Here is a 22297-nt window from a genome sequence, read left to right as displayed (position 1 = left end):
AATCAATATGATAGTTTTACTTCAGCCTCTTAACAAAATTTCCTGGTTGCGCCCTAACTACTACCCATTACTAGGGCTAAGCACAGACTCGACCCAACCCTAAGGGTTTTGGGCGGGTTGGATTGAAACACGGGTCGAGTTCCGGTCAACTATATTTGGGTTTTATTTGGGTTTAGGGTCCAACCCGACCTGCCTGTTATTAAAAAAAAATGGCATGGATCTTTTAAGCAAATCTAAAAACTTGAACATTGAGTAATACATTTTTGAGTTAGAGTTAATCAGGGGAGGGAGAGAGATAGAGAGTTGTTAAGGAAAAAAGCACAAAGTGAAACAAATGGTCCTTGTTCTTCTCCTTCTTCCTTCTCCAATTCCTATGTTTTACTTTGCTTTCTCATGAAAGTTTGTGTGGGGCCCGGCAACAGATGGACCAGATCCACCTGTTCACAGGAAGACTTAAGGCCCAAGCCGAAGAGGATAGTAGTCCAAGCCCAATAACGCAAAGCATCCATGTGCCAGAGAAGCCGCCGAGGAGGGTATAGCCCTCGGCTGGCCCAGAACTACACTAAGGAAAGGGGCAAAAGTGGCATAGGGATAATCTTGTAAGAAATCTGAAATATCTAGGAAAGGCTGCCCATACTACCTGTCCTAGACAGAGCTTTGCCACTCACAGAGTCGTGTTCCTTTAGCCTACTTAACCACTCCCCAACAACTCAGGTCTAAAACTGATGGGACAAGTATCAGTCTTGAAAGGGTCGACCCTACACGTGGACGAAGGAAATTGAACGTATGCGAGTATAAAAGAAAAAATATGTAACCTAAACAAAGGGCCTCCAGTCCTACGGAAAAAGGAGAGGTGCTTCAAAGGAAAAGAAATTGAAACCATGCATAAATATCTTAAGAAATCCACGGCCGGGTAAACATGACTTAGCCTTTCGATCCCACTCTCTACAAATGATATTGTATGGGCCCATTTACGTGCGAACCCAACCCAACTGCGGTTCCACGCAAATCGTGTGCTTACAGTTTGATTTTTTTTTTGAGATAAACTTGAAAGTTTGATTGAGTAAAGCAAATGGATTTCGAGAATGAGTGGAAGATGAAGAGGTAGAATCATGGTATGTAAATGTCAGGAAATAATATTAATTAAAACTCTTAAAATTCATAAACGAGCAATTAAAAAGAGAGTAATTTGATATAGAAATAAGTGAAATTTGTAAATTCATTAATTGGTTTATAGTAGCATAAATTCCTAAACGGAAAATGAAAAAGAGAGCAATTTGATATAAAAATAAATTAAAATAATATCTATATTTGAGCTATTCCTTATTCTTTGATTCTCAAAAAAAAAAAAAAAAGAGGTCTACTATTCTTCAAGCAATTAAAATATTAAACAATTGTTTTAAAATGGAAAAAAAAAAAAGTATTTAAAGATATATGATATTTGTTTTAAACATATAACATGGCAATTAGTTAAAGAGTGGTAAAAATGGCAAGAGTAAGTTAATTAGTAATATTGCTCATTTATGGACATATATTTAAGGTTATCTATACTTTATAAGAGGATTCTCCATTTTAGACTAGACTTTTATGTGGTTCAAAAATACCTCTAAACCTTAGGTTTAATAAAAAAAAAATTTTAAAACAGCCTGGTAAAAATATATCTCCAACTCCACCTAAAATGCTGACAAAAATATGTCAAGAGGTCCTCATCTTTGTACCTATATAATCTTCCACACAACATAAAAATTGTTTCATATTGTATTGATGGAAACATTGTTGCCTTTTTGAATTTATTATATATTGCAGGAAAATAAGACTTAACTTGTCAGATTATTCAGAGGATGGTGTAGAACTTATTAGGAACTTCTGTTCATGCCCTACCAGCGGAGAAGGGATTTTATGAGACAGGCTAGACAAACCAACATGCAAACAGTTAATGCCGTATTTAGAGAGCCAGTACAACAAGTTCTGGAGAAAGTCAAGAACAAACCTTTCTTCAGATGGCCAGGTAAAATGGCTGGAGACCCCTCGAAGCGCAACCAGAACCTGTATTGTCATTATCATCAAGACCACGGGCATACCACTGAGGATTGCAGGAATCTATGGAATCACCTAGATCAGCTGGTCCGAGAAGGAAAGTTACGTCATCTTTTACACCACTCTAGCGGTCATCTAGGCCAAGCAATACAAGAGCCTCGGAAGGACGTATCTTTGAGACCTTCCATAGGGACGATACATGTCATCCTCGCCGCCCCAGGAAGAACCGGATCTTTTCCTTCTAGGGTGCTGTCCGTGGCTCGGCTCCCCGTTGAGGACAGGGAAAGGGAGTCTAAAAGATCTAAAAAGGGAAACTCATTGATATTGGGGTTCTCAGACGAGGATAAGAGGAAAACTATCCAACCTCACGATGATGCTTTAGTGGTTACGCTGAGGATTGGAGGTTTCGACGTGAAGAGGGTACTAGTAGATTCGGGCAGTGCAGTGGAAGTAATGTATCCTGATCTGTACAAGGGGCTGAACTGAAGGCCTGAGGATTTGACGGCTTATGACTCTCCCCTTGTAATTTTTGAGGGAAAGACTGTTGTACCAAAAGGGCAAATCAGATTACCCATACAGACCGGATCAGAGGTGGTGGAGGTAGATTTTATCGTGGTCGATGCCTACTCGCCCTACACGGCAATAGTAGCCAGACCATGGCTCCATGCCCTGGAAGCCGTATCTTCTACACTTCACCAAAAGGTAAAATAACCGTCCGAAGGCCAAGTGGAAGAAATTCGTGGAGATCAAGCCATGGCTAGGCAATGCATGGTGGCCGCCATCTCACGTCGGTCCAATGCCAAGTCCTTGGCTTCTGAGAACTTGTAGCAATCAACCACCTTGGCAGCTCAAGTCAACGGACTAGCCGAGGAGATAAAATGTGAAAGTTTAGAAAGGTTTACCATTGACAATAACCCAGAAAAATTTTTCTAAGTCGGCTCGGAGTTACCTCTTCAAGAAAAAGAAGAACTGGTCGGATTTCTAAGGAAGAATGTTGATATATTTGCATGGGACGCTTACGATGCCCCGAGGGTTGACCCTAGTCTCATTTGTCACTACCTAAATGTTAACCCATCTTCTATTCCAAAGAAGCAGCCACCTCGGCGCCCTTCGAAAGAGTATGCCGGTGCTGTTAGAGATGAAGTGATGAAGCTAAAAAAGGCAGAGGCTATCAAAGAAGTCTTTTACCCCGAATGGCTGGCGAATATGGTGGTGGTAAGAAAGAAGACGAGGAAGTGGCGAGTCTGCATAGACTTCACAGACTTAAACAAGGCGTGCTCGAAAGACCCGTTCCCGTTACCTTGAATAGACCAACTGGTAGATGCGACTGTAGGCCACCCCCGAATGAGCTTCTTGGATGCCTTCTAGGGTTATCATCAGATACCACTGGCATTAGAGGACCAGGAGAAAACGGCGTTCATGACACCCGTTGGAAACTACCACTATAAGGTGATGCCTTTCGGATTAGAGAATGCAGGATCAACCTATCAAAGGATGATGACTAGAATGTTCGAACCCCAGCTAGGCAAGGCTATTGAGGTCTACATAGACGATATGGTAGTAAAAAGTAAAGTGGCATCCGAGCACGTGAAATACCTTGAAGTCATTTTTAGCATTTTAAGGGAGCACAGGCTGCGCCTCAACGCTTCTAAGTGTTCATTTGGGGTCGGGTCTGGAAAATTCCTGGGCTACATGGTAACTCACAGAGGAATAGATGTGAGCCCGGACCAAATCAAAGCGATTAATAGCCTACAAGCTCCTCGGAACCCAAAAGAAGTGCAGAAACTTACTGGTATGATCGCAGCGTTGAATCGGTTCATCTCACGATCTGTAGACCGATGTTGACCTTTATACCTTTTGATGAATAAGTGGAAAGGGTTTGAGTGGTCGGAGGATTGTGTTCTAGCTTTCTAGCAACTTAAAGAATACCTGTCACGACCACCCATTATGTCTAGCCCTGAGGCCGACGAGGTTCTGTTCACATACATAGCAGTAGCCTCTCATGCTGTAAGCTTGGTATTAATACAGATTGATAATGGGATACAATGACCAGTATACTACGTAAGTAAATCGTTGCATGAAGCTGAAGTGCGCTACTTACCATTTGAAAAAGCAATTTGTGAGAGTGCTTTTTTCTTTAGCACATAGGCCCAAGGATCCTGGGCCAAATAGTTGTATATTGGTGGACTGGGCTTGGTTCACCGCAGCTAAATGGGAGCTGATTACGAACCAAGTTGTGCGCAAGTCACATAAATCTCCTCAAGGCAAAAATGTGATTCCTCCTAAGCAATAAAATACCATTATAAGTGTTTTAGTATCATAAAATGACCCTTTACTCTTACAAAATAAGTAAAATAGATGTTCATAATATTCACAATGAGAAAGAGATTGAAATAGAATATTTAAGGCTTATCTTTTATCGTATAAACATTTTAAAGAATTCCTTCACTTGGTACCCCGGGCGTACTGTCGTGGGATCCCGGGACGTACTGTCATGGGATCCCGGGGCATATTAGGCCTGTAAGAACCCAGAATCTCTGATTCTCTACACTATACAATCTTTCTCCATACTTGTTATGCAATGGAGTTTTGTCCTTTCCTTTTACCTCTATAGGTCCTACACAAGAACAACTATACAAGGCACATATCTTCAAATAATTGTTAGTTTCTTAGATTAGGATATATATATATATATATATATATATATATTAATACATATACATATATGTAAATGAATTTTATGAGAATGATTCAGCCACGAGGATCCTGGCCCCAATTCTCACAGACTTAGTGCTTTTGCACAAGACTTGTGGGATTTGGAACTCAAGTCTGAGTGGCTTTGCTTGGGCAGGGACTCAGCTTTACAAGCAAGAATATATATGTATTGAGCAGCAAAAAGCAGTAAAGGAAGATAATATGATAAATAAATATGCAAAGTAATTGTTAGAAATTCTCAAATCAATATGAGATATTTCATTATTTTTCTTGATTGTGGATTACAAATGTGCTCACTAAGACGTGATACAAGGTTCAAATAAGCTCAAAAATTACAGATTTCGATGGCTATCCAAGCCTCTAAGACTTGCAAAGTTTGAATCCTTTTGAATCCAAGTATGTGCTATAGTGGCTGTTTCTGGGATACCGGGAGACATTCCTCTGTTTTTCTTAAATTTTACAGAGTTCTAATGACTCTGTTATGATATTCTTCCTACTGAAAATCCTCTCCCCTTCAACATGGGTTTTCTCTTCCTTTTATAGCGTGTTTTCTAGGGCTCTAAGGTACTAGTGATTTCTCTCTTTTGCCCTTCAGAGCTCGTGCTGTGTCATTTTCTTAGGAGTTGGTCTCTTCCTTTTTTTCTCATGGTTTTCATCTTTTAATACTGTTTCTCTAAAAGTCACTTGCTGACTTTCCATTCTGGGGCGTCCTTGGGCAACTAGCCTTCAATCTCTCTTCCTTCAAGATTTCTCACTTTTCAGACTCAGCTGCGGTTGTATTTCCTTGCTGTCATTATTCCCAAATAGTTGGAATCTTTTACTGCTGGGTTGAAAGTTCTCTTCCAATTGCTTCTACGTATGATTTTCTCATTCTTGGTTCCTTGTGGTACAACTCCTTTGTTCATTAATGTTTGCTTTATACTTTCTGATTCTTTGCTACACCACTGGGTACTTGAGAAGGACATCTCTGTTCTTCATTTCTTGTATTTCGTGGTACCTCTCTTGAGCTGTCTCAATTCCACAGTAACTGTGTTGCATTACCTGAGGATCCCAGGCCTCTGGCAGCCTCTAGGTATCCCAGCCCAGTTCTTTCAATGGATTTTGCTGGACTTTTTGATGACCTTTTTGCTGGAAATCTGAACATAAATTGGGCCTTAATGTTGATTCTTCTTGCTGCTTGAATTGGGCCTTCTTTACTTTTCATGGAATGGGCTTTCTTGTGAAATTTTAGCCTTCAACACAATTCTTGCAGTAAAGCATCCCACTCAAAAACTTCCCCATTACTTTCAGGCGCACACGGTCATTATCCTAACCCAACTTCCCCTCCGGTCGGTGCTCCGAAGTGCCGATTACACAGGAATAATCACCATGTGGAGTACGCTTTTAGGGGCTTTCGATATTAAATACATGCCTAGGACCTCTGTCAAGGATCAAGTCCTCGCGGATCCAGTCGCTGAATTCGCTGAACCCTCTGTAGAAGCAGTAGCCGAGGAGGAAATCATGGATGGAAAATCGATTGGCACAATCTTTGCACAAGCAACCTCGCGATGGAAAGTCTATGTGGACAGCGCGGCCAACCAAAAAGGATCTGGGATAGGGCTAGTTCTAATATCCCCCGAAAGGATCACCATTGAAAAGTCATTAAGACTTGGGTTTTCGGCTACGAACAATGAAGCCGAGTACAAGGCCTTACTCCAAGGAATGATCATGGTGCAAAAGATGGGCGGAAAGGCAATAGAAGCGTTCTCGGACTCCAGACTTGTAGTAGGCCAAGTGATGGGTGAGTTGGAAGCTAGAGATGCGAAAATGCAGGAGTACCTTGGTCAAGTCAAGCGCCTGCAATCAGGCTTTGAATCTTTTAATCTGTCGCACGTTTCTAGAAGTGGGAACACACATGCGGATTCACTGGCCACCCTTGCCACGTCTTCTGCGTAGGATCTACCACGAATGATCCTTGTTGAGGATCTATACAAAACAGGTACCATCGAAAAGGATAGAGTTCGGATCCATTAAATCAGAAGGAATCCGAGCTGGATGGATCCTATAGTGAACTTCCTCAAAGATGATGTATTACCCGAAGGAAAATTGGAGGTTGAGAAAATACGAAGGAATGCTCCTCGGTTTTGGTTGTTGGAGGACCACAAGCTTTACAAGCGCTCCTACTCTGGGCCGTACCTACTATGTATACACCCAGAGGAATCCAAGTCCTTGCTTGAAGAACGACATGAGGGAATTTGTGGGAGTCATACAGGAGGAAGATCGCTAGCGCACAGAGCACTCACCCAAGGGTACTGGTGGCCGAACATGCAGAGAGAGGCCCAAGAATATGCAAGGAAGTGTGATCAATGCCAAAGATTCACCCCAAATATCCACCAGCTGGGGGGAGTCCTTAACCCATTCTCCAGTCCTTGGTCGTTCGCTCAGTGGGGTCTTGATATTGTCGGCCCTTTCCCGAAAGCAGCAGGGAATAAGCGATACTTAATAGTCGGCACTGATTATTTCACCAAATGGGTAGAAGCTGAACCTTTGGCCAACATCAGAGATGTGGATGCAAAGAAGTTCATTTGGAAAAACATCATTACGCGCTTTGGAACCCTTCACACCCTCATCTTGGACAACGATCTTCAATTTGATAGTAAGACCTTTAGGAAATACTGTTGCGACTTCGGGATCACGAACTGATATTCCATTCTTGCCTACCCCAAGGAAATGGGCAAGTCGAGGTTGTGAACAAAGTCATAATGAGCGGGCTGAAAAAGAGGTTGGATGATGCAAAGGGAAGATGGGTGGAAGAGCTACCACACGTCTTATGGACCTACCGAACTACGCCGCGACGGTCAAGGGGAGAAACTCCTTTTTCAATGACTTATGGGGCTGAAGCCGTGCTCCCCCTTAAAGCCAACTTCCCCATGATGAAATCCAGCACCTTTACCCCAAGAAGTAATGACGAGTTACTAGGGAGAAGTCTAGACCTAGCTGAGGAGAAAAGAGAAAAAGCAATGATCCAAATGGCCTATTACCACCAAAAGTTAAAGCAAGGGTACGATATTAATGTAAGGCTGCGACCCCTAGGGCCAGGCGACCTCGTGATGAGAAAAATTTTTGGCAGCGCTAAGAACCCTTCCTAGGGCAAGCTGGGACCCAACCGGGAAGGACCATATCGCATCACCTCTGTGGTAGGAATAGATGCATATTATCTGGAAGACCTAGATGAGAAAACTGTACCTTTCCCATGGCTCCTCAGACCACAGACTTAGGGGAAATTAACAACTTATGGCATCTATCCAAGTTTTAAACAAAACCTAAGTCCTGTATGGCTCCTCAGACCACAGATTTAGGGGAAATTAACAACTTATGGCATCTCTCCAAATTTTAAACAGAACCTAAGTCCTGCATGGCTCCTCGGACCACAGACTTAGGGGAAATTAACAACTTATGACATCTCTCCAAGTTTTAAACAGAACCTAAATCCTGCATGACTCCTCAGACCACAGACTTAGGGGAAATTAACAACTTATGGCATCTATCCAAGTTTTAAACGGAACCTAAGTCCTACATGGCTCCTCGGACCACAGACTTAGGGGAAATTAACAACTTATGGCATCTATCCAAGTTTTAAACAGAACCTAAGTCCTGCATGGCTTTTCGTACCACAGACTTAGGGGAAATTAACAACTTAGGGCATCTATCCAAGTTTTAAACAAAACCTAAGTCTTGCATGGCTCCTCGGACGACAGACTTAGGAGAAATTAACAACTTATGGCATCTCTCCTGTGCAATTAATAACTCAGAACTCCTGTGCAATTTTAAGGTATGTTCACAATCTCGTATTATAGCATCTATTGTTCTAAGTTCATTGCACGGTCCTGCCCCTACTCATTTGTTTATATCGGTAGGTTTGTTACAAACATCAACTAGAGAAACAGTAACCTTAACTCGGAACAAAATAACAGAATTCCATCAACATCAGTCATAAAGATAAAAAATAAAAAAAATAAAAAATTGAAAGAAAAAGCATTATATATTAATAAGCCAAAAAAAAAAAAAACAATAGGAAGTCTTTGCAAGAGAACAAAATGTAGCACAACTCCCGTCTGAAGTCCAAAAAAAAAAATATATATATATATATATAGTAAATAATAAATAGAAACCCTAGGAGCTAAGTCTCGATAGGAGGATCCTCTTTTTGCTCTGGCTGAGGAGGTGGAACGTTCTTAACTTGGGAGTCTGCCCCGTGTTCCTCGGTGACTGACACCTTAGGAGGATCTTTGGCCTTAAAGGAGGTTCTCTTTCCCTTGCCCTTGCCCTTGTTTTTCTCTCCTTCCACATCCTCGACCTGGACGGCTACTTGACCAGAGCCCCCAGCAGTGTCAACTAGGGGGATGGCATCAGGAACAACCGTAGCCTGCTCAGAAGCTTCAGTGGCATCATCAGGGATCTCTCGGATCTTAGGAGGGAAAAAGACCTTTTCAGGCAACCTCAAGGCCGAGTCTGCAGGGATCCCTGCAGCATTAGAGCATGAGCCCATGAAATGCTGTAGTAATCCCTGCATACCTCTGGCAGCTCCTCGGAAAGCCTGGCTTTAGTCTCCTCCGCCCCAAGCTGATAAGAAGCCTTCTTTTCAGCCTTGGCTGCTTCCCTGACTAGCTGAGCCTCTTCCTTGGCCAGCCGGGCCTCCTCCTTGGCTTTCTGTAATGCGGCCTTGAGATCTAACACAGTTTGCTTTTCAGTGGCAAGGTTGGTCTCAGTCACGTACAGTTTTTGGCGTTAGTCTTTGGCTTGACTCTCAGCGTTCTTCAAGCCAGCCTCGGCGCTCCTGTGGTTTTTCTCAGCCTCTTTGAGCTTCTCCGACAGCTCAAATTGCTCCTGCTTAAGGGTTCCTAAAGCCTTCTCCACCTCAGCACTAGAGAGAGCCTTAACGTCAGCCAACTTAAGATTGTTGCGGCAATACTCCTCGACCATAAACACTTGTTGAGTAATCTACCCAAAAAATGACAAAACAATATGTTAAAACGTGATAGGATCTAATGATTTTACCAAGGAGAAGATGAACTGCCTTACCATCGCAAGGTCTCTCTTTAGGGATAAAAAGAGTTCGGGCTGTGAAAATCGCCTGTAAGCCTCCATGTCCTTGGGAAGGAGCATGGGCTGCTCTAAGGCCTCAGCTATATACCATGTTCGGCCCCTGTTGTACTCTCGGACCGAAGCAGTATAGGGAATGGTGACTTTGTCCACTTTGAGTTTCGGGCTCCAAGTACGTGGAGTAACGCGCACTTTAGCCCGCTCCGTCTCTTCTCGGCTCTCTACAGATGGAGCCCTTTTGTCCCTCTGCTCCTGGGTTGTCTTTTGCTGTTTACCCTGGCGAGGGCCCACCTCGCCTTCCTCGAGGGACTCAACTGGCCTTTTCTTTTTCAGGTCCGTGTTAACTTTTAAACCAAGGTCGATAGGGAGTTGTGGAGCAACGGGAGGATGGATAGGTGGTTGGGACTTGGAGGACACTTTTGATGATTGCCCTTTGCCTTGGGAGGACATCAGCTTTCGTAGGCTCTTTCCTTTGTTAGAGGCCATATTGTCCACCTCCTCGTCTGAAGAGTCGTCCGAGCAGGCAATAACAAGTGGCACGCCGACCACCGAATTTCTGTCCTGTTCTCCCTCAGGATCTGAAAGCTCGATCAGAGGAGCTTTTGGAATATCCTCCTTGAAGTAAAACTCGTCTGTCTCTTCCTCGAGAGAGGGACGAGATGATTCAGCCTCTTCTTCAGCCTGTGCTGCAACTTCAGGATTGTCTTGTGGAGGTAGTTGCACAGCTGGTGGAGGATTTTGAAATGCAGGCAAAACAACCGGCCTGAGATCGTCTCGAGCTAAAAACCTTGGCTTTAACACGTCGATCCTAGCCAACCTTAGACTACCGACTCTTATGGATTGGCCGATGTCTTGGAAAGTGCGGGACAAAGGTTCATAACCTAAAACTAGGTGAGCCGCTCGCAATTGTCCATCCTCATTGATGTAGATCTCTGACCTCAAAAGGTAGTTCAAGGCCTGAACGTTCACGTGGCTGAGCCGAGGAGCGACGTGTGCTCTATCTGCAAAATAGCCGAGAAGGAAATTTTGGTTAGGTTACAAAAATTTTGAATTTCCGAACAAAAGAAAATAAAACTAAAGGGCTAAACCCCTCCCCTTCCCAGAGGATTGATCCTAAAGACACCGCACCTGGATCTCCTACTCGAGTTGGACAATGAAAACTGTTGCTCCACTCTCCTGAGACAATAAGGTAGTCATCTTTTATACCCTTATTGGATTTAGGAAGACAGGAGATTAACCTAACGATCTCGGACCGAGATTTAAGATAGTATCCCGCCTTGTCAAGATGGTGGCATTCGTACATGTGAACTACATCATGCCATGTAAGGCCTAGAGCCATCCGCTCGTTCAGGACATCTATGCTGCCTAAGACCCTAAACATGTTGGGAGCGCACTGATGTGGTGTCAATTTATGGTTAAACAAGTAGTCTCGAGTAATCCTATGCATGGGAAGTGCCATTCCTCCTTCTATAAAAGCGATCATGGGAATGATGACTTGACCCACATTCCTATCAGTTAGCATTCCTTTCGAAGGACAATACTGCAAAACCACCCCCTGTGGGATGCGATATTTTGCCCTAAAGGCCTCCATGGCGGCCGGAGTATCTACCAGATACTTGAATCTACCCAACTAGTCAAACCGATGGGCCGAGAAGGAAGGTCGAGGTGAAAATCGAGAGCCGAGGTGAAAATTGAGGCTACAAGGAGGAAGTAGAAATTACGAGTATCCTTACGACAATCTCTAAAACTCTTAGAGATTTCCTCAAGGAAAAATTTCTCACTGAGGCAATCATAGGAATTTGAAAGCCTGGAACGTTGATGAAGGACTGAGCGCTGGAATTCTCTGGCGAACTGGAGTGTCGGTATAAAAGAAGAGCAAAAAGAGCTTCTTCAAGACCTTATATAGTAAGAGAGAGAAGGGATGGCCATTCTCGCTCAGAATTCTAGGAAGAATATCAGCCGTTAGATCTGCACCTCACCATTAGATGAGGGAGACATAAAGCCGCCTGGAGTAATAAGCCGCGCCTCGTAAATCGTAATGCGTCAGAAGCAATTGCCCCCGCACATGCGAACCAGAAACTAATTGATCTTATCCCTTGAAAATTCAAAACCCCATTTTTCTCCTCGGAGGGAGTAAAAACCGAAGTTTTGAGGGGCTATTGTGGGGACCATGACCCAAAATAACAGGTTGGGCCTTGGGCCCGTCCAAGGACACAGCCCATCTGAGGAGTTAATATGGCTTAAGCAACTCACGTTAAACATCGCTGGAAACCAAGAAAACAGGTCCGAGGAGGAATTTCTCCTCAGACACTGAAAATCCGGAGCGAAAGGACATCCCAAGCACTAAAGCCCATCCCCTAAATACGTGAAAAGGAAGGAAACACAAAATATCTAAACAAAAGTTGCTACCACCACATTGAATGCACTACAGCTACTTTCCTGGCCGCATTAATGTGGAGAAGACCCCTGAACAGTGCTGTCTTGGCTACCGCAACTCACAAAGAGCTAAAAGAGGTGTCTGATGGGACAGATGCTTAAGTGGAGGTTTGGATGGTTGACAAGTGTAAAGCCCATATAACAAGAAAATGCCTATATAATGTGTAAAAGCCCCCATAAGAGGGGGACGGAAAAAAGGAGGAGAGAGAACGGTAACATGCAAAGGAACCCCACTGCATTGATTCGTATATACAAACTTAGTGTTTAGCTCTAGGAGATTGCGTGGTCTTTCAATATAATGGCTTTTGTTCTTGTTCGTGTGTTACTTTATTCCATGCAATACCCCATTTAACTTACTAAAACCTAGTTCTTTGATCCATGCTCTACAAAAAATTTATTGTGTTGGGCTCTTTGGACCAAGACTCATAAAATAGAGGTTTGGGCTCCAAAATCGTGTCCCTACAATAAACCTTATTAATGAGACAATATCCTTTTACGCTTTGTTTACAATTACAACCATTATTTTATATCATATTCATAATTAATGTGGGAATGTCCACATTTTAACACATGAAAATTGATGTTAAAAGTGTTAGAAATTGGATAATAATTGTTGTAATATTGTAGTTAGTTAGTTAGTTACAATTCTAATCATATTAATCACATTTAACGCATGTTGGAATAATTATTAATGCACATGTGAAATAATAAAACCATTATGATAAGGTCATGTTGGTCAATAGAATATTTTATAATTCTATAAATACCTACTTGTAATCACATTTTCATTCATTGAAGAATAAACTAATTGATTGCTTAGTGGTGGGTTCCAGATAGCTTAACTGATAAAGTCTCTGATAATTGAATAAGAGATTTAGGGTTCAATTTCTCTGCCTACACTAAAAATCGATTAGTATCTTCATTTGATGATAAAGAGCAAAAATCACAAAAGCACGCCATAAGTTGAAACTCTATGTACCCGTTTGGATTCGGCGTTTTGCGTGTCTGCGTTTGGAAAATCACGTTTCGTTTTTTTTTTTTTTTTTTTTTTTTTTTTTTTGGTTCCAGCCGCATTATTTGACCAAGTCAACCGTGAACAGTGCATGGGTGCACTGTTCACGGGTCTCACAAATTCCACTTTTCAGCTACTTTTTTATTAAAAATGGCCTCACGGAACTATTCACACATTTAAAAATTATTTTGCTATAGTGTTTTTAATTTCAGCAAAAATAAGCTCAATCCAAACGGACCCTATGTTTTCTAAGTTTTTAAAGCAAGCATCTCTTGGATTACAATAGCCAGAATAACATCAGGACATTCCTAAAGAGATTTCTTATTACAATCTTCCATATGATGTTATAGTAGCCTTGTTACGCTACTTTGGACATGGCTGACGTACGTAGTAGTATATGTGATTTGTGGCACATCAACAAAATTATATATATATATATATATATATCTTAGGTTTTTTTTTTTTTTTTTTTTTTTTTTTTTTTGTGTTTAAAAATTGACACATCTATCTATAAAGATAATGCAGTAAAATTTATAATATTAATACTATCCTGTCTATAATGTTGGAAAAAAAGATGCTAATATAAGGTATCATAGATAAATACATTAATAAGAATTACGTATGTAGGTTAAAAAAAAGGGGGTTATAGGCGGGTGATTCAGAAAGGTGCTGTTTGGAGAATAGGGGATGGGCGAAATATAAGCATCTGGGATCATAATTGGCTGCCTGAACCTGGTATGAGCAGAGTGGTGTCACCAAAAATGGATGAAGGGCTGAACCGGGTGTGTGACCTCTTTTATCCTAATACAAAAACATGGAACTGGGAGGTGCTGCAGAAATCCTTCTACCTGTGGGAGGCTGAAGTGATAAGAAAAATTTATGTAAGTGAGGCGTGCAACACGGACTGCCTGGTTTGGTCCAAGACATCGGATGGTTGCTACTCGGTAAAGTCCGCCTATCAGATGCTTGCAACAGATCAGGTAATCAATGCAACTCCATCATCGTCAAATGGGGAAGGTTCAAAGGTGTGGAGGAGTATTTGGAAGATCAGAGCGCCCCCAAAAATCAGGCATTTCATGTGGAGAGCAGCCAAAGATGCTTTACCTTCAAAACAGAATTTAGCGCGACGGAAAATCGCTTTAGACGAAACTTGTTCACTGTGTGATGAGCAGCAAGAATCGGTCATGCACGTGTTATGGTTGTGTGACCAAGCCAAGGCGGTGTGGAAATCCGTCCCAAGCTTCACACGAATGTACCAGACTGGGTATCGGTCCTTTATTGACCTACTTGAGGTTGTTCTTGATCACGGTTCAGCCTTCAAAGTTGCTCTGTTTTCAACCATAGCTTGGAGCTTATGACAGAGAAGGAACTAGTTACGGGTGGGACAACCTTCATGGCCTCTATATGATATCAGCAGGAAAGCGAAGGAATTAGTGGTGGAATTCTTCGACTCCTATAAACAGCCAAATAGACCAGCAGTGCAAGGCCCCTAGCTACGATGGACAAAGCCTCCAGAGGACTTTTATAAAGCCAATTTTGATGCAACTCTCTTTGAGAACAGTAATATGGCAGGAATAGGAGTGGTCATTAGAGATTATAATGGTAATATTATGTGCTTTGAGTCAGAAAATAGCTTTGCCTCAATCAATTGAACATGCAGAGGCACTTGCGGCATCTCGGGCTGTGGTTTTTGCAAGGGAGCTTAGCTTGTTTAAGGTAATATTTGAAGTAGCTTGTTTAAGGTAATATTTGAAGTAGATTGCCTATGGGTCATAAAAGCTATTAACACAAAGGAGCCATGCAAGTCTCTGTTTGGCCACATAATTGAAGAAATATGGAGTTTTAGTTCTGCTTTAATGGCTTGTAGCTTCCAACATGTAAAAAGGGAGGGAAACAAATTGGCACACGCCTTAGTTAGAAGAGCAGTTGTATCTGTGGATATTGATGTATGGGTAGAAAAACTACCTATGGATTTGGATGATGTATTCAATCTTGATTTAGCTTAATAAAATTCACTTACTTGTTCCTCAAAAAGAAAAAAAAAAAAAGGAATTATGTGCTAAATATGACATTTATTACATAGTAACTATAGCATAGATAGCAATAAGCCAATAAAATTTATTACTAAATATTAAATTCAACAAACATGTGAGCATCTGCTAAAAAAAAAGAACGAACAAACAAACAAACTAACATGAGAACAACATGGCTGAAAATCTTAAATTTGGTCTAAGTTAAGTTTTCAACTCTCAAATTTAAAATTAAACCAAATTGTCCAACATTTATTCATTATTATTATAAAGCACTAAATTGAGAAATTGGCTTTGTAAACCAATCAACTAGCTCAAACTGCTTTGCTTTGTTCAACATCCGACTGGAATTTAGATCTCAGCCTCCCAGTTTGCTGCAATTCCAAAAATTTCCTATATGTCATTTCAACATATGCAGGTTGATCACTTTCATTGTCAACTAACTCTGGTGCTGGCCTCATAACCGTGTCTAGTGCTGGTCCATGTGCCAGAGCTATGGACATCCTTGTAGCTTTGTTATTCACAAGTGCCCGGTGTGCAATACTCTTGTACTTGCCATGGCTCAAAATCTTGCAAGGAAACATTATATTCAGAAAATTTAGATTTTAATTCAAAAAATTGTTCATTTAGATAATATTCATATGTCAAGAACATGATAAGTGAAAAACATAATGCCAATGATATTTTAATAAAAAATTATATAATTACACACACATATAAAGAAAAAAGAAAATGATCAACCCTCATTCGTGTATTCACTTCACTGTTACGATCATTGACCTATTTTTAATTTTTAATTTTTTTTTTAATTTACAGGGTTAGTTCTTCATTTTGGCCATTTAGGCTACTTAACACGGTTAGCTCTTCCTTTTGGGTATTTAGAAAATTTCTTTATGTCCCAAATGGAAGAAAACTATATAATTTTAATTTTATGTGTTCATAGTCCTAATTAAAAAAAAAAAAAAAAGTTTTCAGAAAGTAGTTCAGATTTCGCTAGAAGTAAAAAACGTACCCTTCTCTCTCTCTCTCAGCAACATTTGTTAACAAGTCAACATCAAAGCACTATTTTTCTCTCTTGCCTTTAAACTTATTCACGCATGTCACGTGTCACATTTAACTTAAATAAGTGTTGGGTAATTTCTAATTTCCATTATGAAATTCGGTGTAAGTTTAAATTGTTTAATCATGTAATCCTTCAAATTTAAAGGGTTTTTATTTAGTCCTTGAAATTATACAGGGTGAACAATTGTCTTTTTTTTTTTTTTTTTTTTTTACACAACTAATGGAATGTTGAAGCAACCCATTTTTACAAAACTAAAATCGAACCAACCACATATTTAAGAGTGCACAAATTTAAGTAACAAAATTAAACCAACCTCATAAACGGAAGAACAAAATTACTCCCCCGACCCCCTCTCTTTAAAAAAAATTCAAGGATAAATAAATAAATATATATATATATATATATTTATGTGAATGACAATTAATGTTTTATCTTTTATCATCTTAAACCTAAAATTGTATCAAACCGATGTTACTAGTTAACTTCAGCTGGCATAGTTGCTTAATAAAAAGACTAATTGAGAAAGATAATGAGAAGATGAATAACACATGGGGACAAGTAAAAATGGAGTTCAAGAAGCATGATAGAATGTACCTCCAAGTGATCAGCAACTTGAACAAAGAGTACATTGGCAGGGATATTGACATTAAACCATTTTTCGTTATGCTTTACTTGAAGGCCAGAGACGCCATTATTTACCAAAGTGGTTAACAGACCATGGTCATAGTGAGCGGGGATGCCAATTGCTTTCTCTGGCTCTGGACAAGTGGGATAATAGTTAGCAGCGAGCAACTGAAAACCCAACTCGAAATTGGCAGCCTTTTCTACGTAGCTCTCTTCTAACCCCAAGCTCTTTGATATAGCTTTCAGCAATATTATTACTATTTCCCGGTTTCTTTTGCTGAACTCCCTTGCAATCTCACTGTGTCAACAAAAATATAAATAAACCATTCATTATGATTTGCATTGGCCATGACCAAATTATTATTATTGAAATTTTAATTGAAAAATAAATTTATCATAATTAAAAGAAGGAAAATTCTTAGTTTAAGTAGATTGAACAAATTGCATGTAACGTTGTATACAGACTTATGGGTAGAACTTACCCTTGAAAAACTCTTGCAATGGGAAAGTGTCCAAAAACTCATATAGACATATTTAAACTTACACTTATGCAATGTAGAACACTCCTACCTCTATGTCAACCTTGGTGGTTGGCTCTAATACTAAATATTACAAACTCATGGATAAAACTCACATTTGAAAACCAACTTGCAAGAAAAGTATGGTAAAAAATTTATGTACATATGTTTAAACTAAGGTGCCGTTTGGATTTGGCTGAATGTTGCGTCTGCGTCCGCATTTCAGCTTTTTTTTTTTTTTTTTCATTTCATGCATTTTGCAGAAAGGCAGGGACAATAAACACTGTAGCAGTACTGTTTATACACTGTAGCAGTACTGTTTATACACTGTAGCAGTACTGTTCATGGGACTCATAGTCACTTTATTCATAAAAAAATATTAAAAATGGGTTCCACGATATTATTTACACATTTAAAAATTATTTTGCTACAGTGTTTTCACTTTTCAATTTTCAGTTTTCAGTTTCAGCAACAATAAGTTTAATCCAAACAGATCCTAACACTTAAGCAACGTGGGACATTAAAATCGTAACAGATTCTTAATACTTTAGAACTTGATTTTTTTTATTCATAATATGTGATATGTGCATATGATTTAGGAGGTTAAATCTGAAATGAAAAGAAATGTACCTGAACCCAGCTGGTTTGTTGGGTGTATGAAATTCAGGATGGGCGAAGCACTTGAGAAAATCTCTCCAATAGTTTGCTTTATCCATTGAAGGATTAAAGCCTGTACCACACCTGATTGGATCCATGACATGGTTTCCCTGATACTCTTTCTTCTCCTCCTCTGGCAAGTCGAAAAATTCTTGAAACGAAGCTATCATTGCCTTTATCAGACTCTCCGTCACATCATGATTAATCACCTAATAAGACCCTCATCAAATCTCAGTAACATGCAAAAACTTAAGACACGTTTAAAAAATATTAATAGAAAGCTCAAAACAGATAAGATAAACTGTACCATGAAGCAGCCCCAGTCTGAGCAGGCTTTGCTGAGTTGATGGATGATTTGGGACTGTTCTTCAGGAGTACCAGAAACAAGAAGAGAGATGTCGATAATGGGGACTGAATCTTCTGCATCACCGGCTATTGGTGCATCACCGGCTATTGGTTCATCACGGAGATAAGGGGTGAAGTTGTAAAACGAAGGGATGGAGGAGGAGCCAGCTGATTCAACTAGTGCTTTCACGGTTGTTATCTTTGGTGGATGAACAGGTGATGCATTCATGGACATTGCTGAAGCCATTGATGAGGAGAAACTAGAACACTAGAAACAGAGAGAGAGAGAGAGAGATAGCCGAGTAAATGTGGCAATATTGTTATGTTACCTACAAGCTATAATCACGTTAATATATGCTAGGAAAACATACAGCTCGTTTTGGACGTTTCTCCCATTATTTGGTGCGACCTAACATTAATTTTTATTTATTAATAATTATTCACCAGCAGTTCGTAAATTTGTATCTATGGAATTTTTTTCTTTTTTTTTCTCTATCATTATTTTAGAGCATTATTATCATATACCAATAAGATTGCCGAGCGGCTGTTGAGAATATAATCATGAAAGCCTAGAAGGGGCGAGGTTACAAGTTCCAACATTTTGCATTATGCTGTTCACATGTCACACTGTACTTCTAAATTTTTTTAGGTAATAAAAAATGGGTAGTGTTAAGTTAACAACTTTTTTGACCTCTGTTTAATAACTTTTTTTTTCTTTTTACATCTTTATGTTTTTTTTAAGCTTTATAAATACTTTTATGTACTTTTCTTTCATTTATCTCTTTTTATTTTTTATTTTTTTATTATTATTATTGGTGTTAGGGAATCCTTAATAAGCACCACAATTCTGGTTGTTAACATCTCCCATAAAAAATAGTGAAAAAAAAAGGTAATAACTCTTACACCGTACAAAGTACAAACAATCATATATTTAGACCTTGTTTGGTAATGGTATTTAAACAACAAAAATTGTTGTATACCAAACAAAACATAAATTCACACACTTTTCACCCATACATATTTTCACAAAAATTAAACAACATTAAAAGAAATCTCTTACTTACTTACACTTTCGTGAATAGTTAAGCTGCTGATCATTGCTTTCCCTTGTCAATCTCAGTCGCACCTTTCTTCACAAAAAAAAAATTGAGAAATCTCACTGTGCTGCTGCTCTGAATTAGTTTCCCTTTCTTCTTCTTTTCTTCAATACAAGAAAGAGATAAAATGAATCAAGGCAGTGGCGTGTTGTTCGTGAAATCATTCGGCCATGGCTGGGGGCTTTAATAATAAGTGATGAAGAAGGAAGTAAAAAATAGAGAGAGATCCTGATGGGAATTTAATTTTTTGCTGAAAAGATCCTAATGGGAAATGTGAATTGGAAAGAGAGAAAAAGGACAAAATGATAAAGCTTGAAACCTAATTGGCTTGAGAAAATATGGCTGGGTGGATTTCTTTTGCATAAGATTTGTTGATTTAATATTGAATAATATCGGATGTATAAACTATTTAATTATTATTATTTTTTTTTTTTAGAAATAGTTGATGTGGTGAGCTGTTATTAATAAGTAAAAATGTGATATTAGTAGTCGGATTAATTGAAAACTAGTAAGAATTTTTCACATCAACATTTTGTAAAAATGTTGTAAAATAGTTTCTGTTTTTAACATTATTTATTGAATAATGCTACAAGCAGAAATTATTTTACAATATTTTTACAAACTATTATTATAGTCAATCATTATTAGTTCTCATCTAATCTCATTATTAATATAATTTTTTTACTTATCAATAACCACTTTATCACATCAACCTTTTGTAAAAAAAAAAAAAAAAAAAAAAAAAATTGAATCTCTAGCATTTTTCATACTCATTTTTTATTTATCTTCAACTAGTTTTAAGTTTACCAATTCTAATCTCAAAATATATATATATATATATATATATATATATATATAACATAGGGAAAGTTATTTGGTTAAGTTTTTTGAAATTGTGCTTTTTGAAAAAGTGGTAATTTAAAAAAATTTCAAATCCAAGTATTTGATAAAAACTTTTAGAAAGTGATTAAAAAAAAAAAAAAAAGCTTAATGTTTGCTAATACTTCTAAAAGTTGCTTTTGAGGGGTAAATTACCCAAAAAAAACCAACAATTTTTTTTTTCCAATTTTTCTTTTTCTTTTTTATTCTTATCAATCTTTATATTTTATTGACATCCTCTTTTCTTCACCTTTTTTATTTTTTTTATTTTTTATTCTTCTCCACATATTGTCCAATCCTTTTCTAGGATCTTCATTTCTTCTCAGTTCTCACCTCTCCATTACGGTACCACCACACCTCCATGGTTGATCTATCATAAGCTTTGTGACTAAGCATATAATCTTTATCTTTTTATTGGAAATGAGAGTTTATGGGTTTATGTTGGAATTGAAAATTACACATTTGTTTTTGTATTTTGTAATCTGTTTGGTTTTAGGATTTGTAGAAAAAAAAAAAAAAAAAAAAAAACCACAATTACCACGTGTGGAGCCATGTTATGGTCTAAAATATTTTTATGGGTCATACTAATGAGTGTTTTATGTTATTGGTTAATAACCCGTTTTAAAAAAATTTTGATACAATTTTATGGAAAAAAAAAAACTGTTAAAATATTAATTTTTTTTTTCTTAAGAATATTCGTTAATATTTTCATAATTTTTAAAAACCTTCTGGCAATACCTCACTTCAATTTTTATAAAAACCGGCCCCACAGGAGTACAGACTGCTCACCTGTAACACATCAGCTAAATTTGATTTGCCCTCCATATTCTCAACGTTTCACCTAAAAAGCAAAAGGTAGTTTTGTAAATAAAAAAAGTGTTGACCCTCTCACGTGATATCTACCTTCTAGAATTCTATGCCACTTTATAGTCCATCGTGATATCTAACTTTTATTTTTTTTTTTTTGGGTTAACGGGCATGATATTCAACAAGAAAGGGCTACAAACTGACCACAGAGGCCAAGTATTGGCTACCAGCCTATAACAGTACAGACCATTGCTATCGGATACAAGTAATCTATTTAATTCATCCGAGAGGGGAACATGATATCTAACTCTTCTAGAATTCTAATTAGCCAAATAAAAAAATAAAAAATAAAAAGAAAAAAAATAAAACCTCATCTAGAATTCTATGCCACTTTATGGTTCTATCCTTCAATGTGATATCTAACTCTCTCCGGTTCTATGCCACTTTATAATTTTATTTTCTTTATAAAAACTGTTACATACACAGTATTACACATTCAATTATTTTTTAAACTAAAATAGTAAGTTTAGTACATATTTTTAAAACTTGAACGGTCTTAAACTTATTGTTTTAATTCAAAAAATATGTGTGTAATAGTTTATGTGTATTAGACTGTGTGTAACAAGCACTACATTTTATTTATTTATTTAAAGTCCTTTCTTAGCACTCATTCTCTTTCACAATCCATTCAATGTTACAAAATTCTTCTTCTTTCTTTTTCTTCTTTGTTTTCGGTTCTATTTCAATTTATGTATCTTATGAATTATTTACTTATTTATTTTTACTTTAGTTGTCTAATCTTGTTGAATTTAAATTCTATTTAGTTTATTGTTAGTTATAGTGATTTTATTATATTTAATTTCTACGAATATTATTTATTGTAATTGTAAATAAGTTTGGTTTTGTTATATACTGATATTTAATTTCTACTAATGTTATGGATTTATAATTTTTCATAAGAATTAAAGAAACACTTGATAAAAAATGACTTTAAG

General features: G+C 38.3%; 2 protein-coding genes across 2 annotated transcripts in view; both read right to left on the bottom strand.

Moving 5' to 3' along the window:
• The window catches only part of LOC126706775 (2-oxoglutarate-dependent dioxygenase 19-like), an 84790-nt gene that overhangs the window by 26585 nt on the left and 35908 nt on the right, over positions 1-22297 (bottom strand). The gene's annotated exons all lie outside the window — the stretch shown is intronic.
• Positions 15379-18854, bottom strand: LOC126706774 (2-oxoglutarate-dependent dioxygenase 19-like). The gene is made up of 4 exons (XM_050406322.1): positions 18482-18854; positions 18148-18383; positions 16970-17297; positions 15379-15881 (listed from the first exon to the last, which is right to left on the bottom strand). The coding sequence occupies exons 1-4, from the start codon at positions 18764-18766 to the stop codon at positions 15627-15629; spliced, it is 1104 nt and encodes a 367-aa protein (XP_050262279.1). The 5' UTR covers positions 18767-18854; the 3' UTR covers positions 15379-15626.

The sequence above is a fragment of the Quercus robur genome, chromosome 11 (genome assembly GCF_932294415.1).
Source record: "Quercus robur chromosome 11, dhQueRobu3.1, whole genome shotgun sequence".
NCBI classification, from domain to species: domain Eukaryota; kingdom Viridiplantae; phylum Streptophyta; class Magnoliopsida; order Fagales; family Fagaceae; genus Quercus; species Quercus robur.
Note: the sequence above shows the minus strand (reverse complement) of the source record. Positions and strands in the feature narration are given on the sequence as shown.

Excerpts from the sequence above, each read along its gene's own strand:
- LOC126706774 (XM_050406322.1), bottom strand. The coding sequence starts at position 18,766 with ATGGCTTCAGCAATGTCCATGAATGCATCACCTGTTCATCCACCAAAG. Across the intron at positions 17,298-18,147 it reads AACAAACCAGCTGGGTTCAG|TGAGATTGCAAGGGAGTTCA; the intron begins GTACATTTCTTT and ends TTGTTGACACAG. Across the intron at positions 15,882-16,969 it reads AAGTTGCTGATCACTTGGAG|ATTTTGAGCCATGGCAAGTA; the intron begins GTACATTCTATC and ends TTTCCTTGCAAG.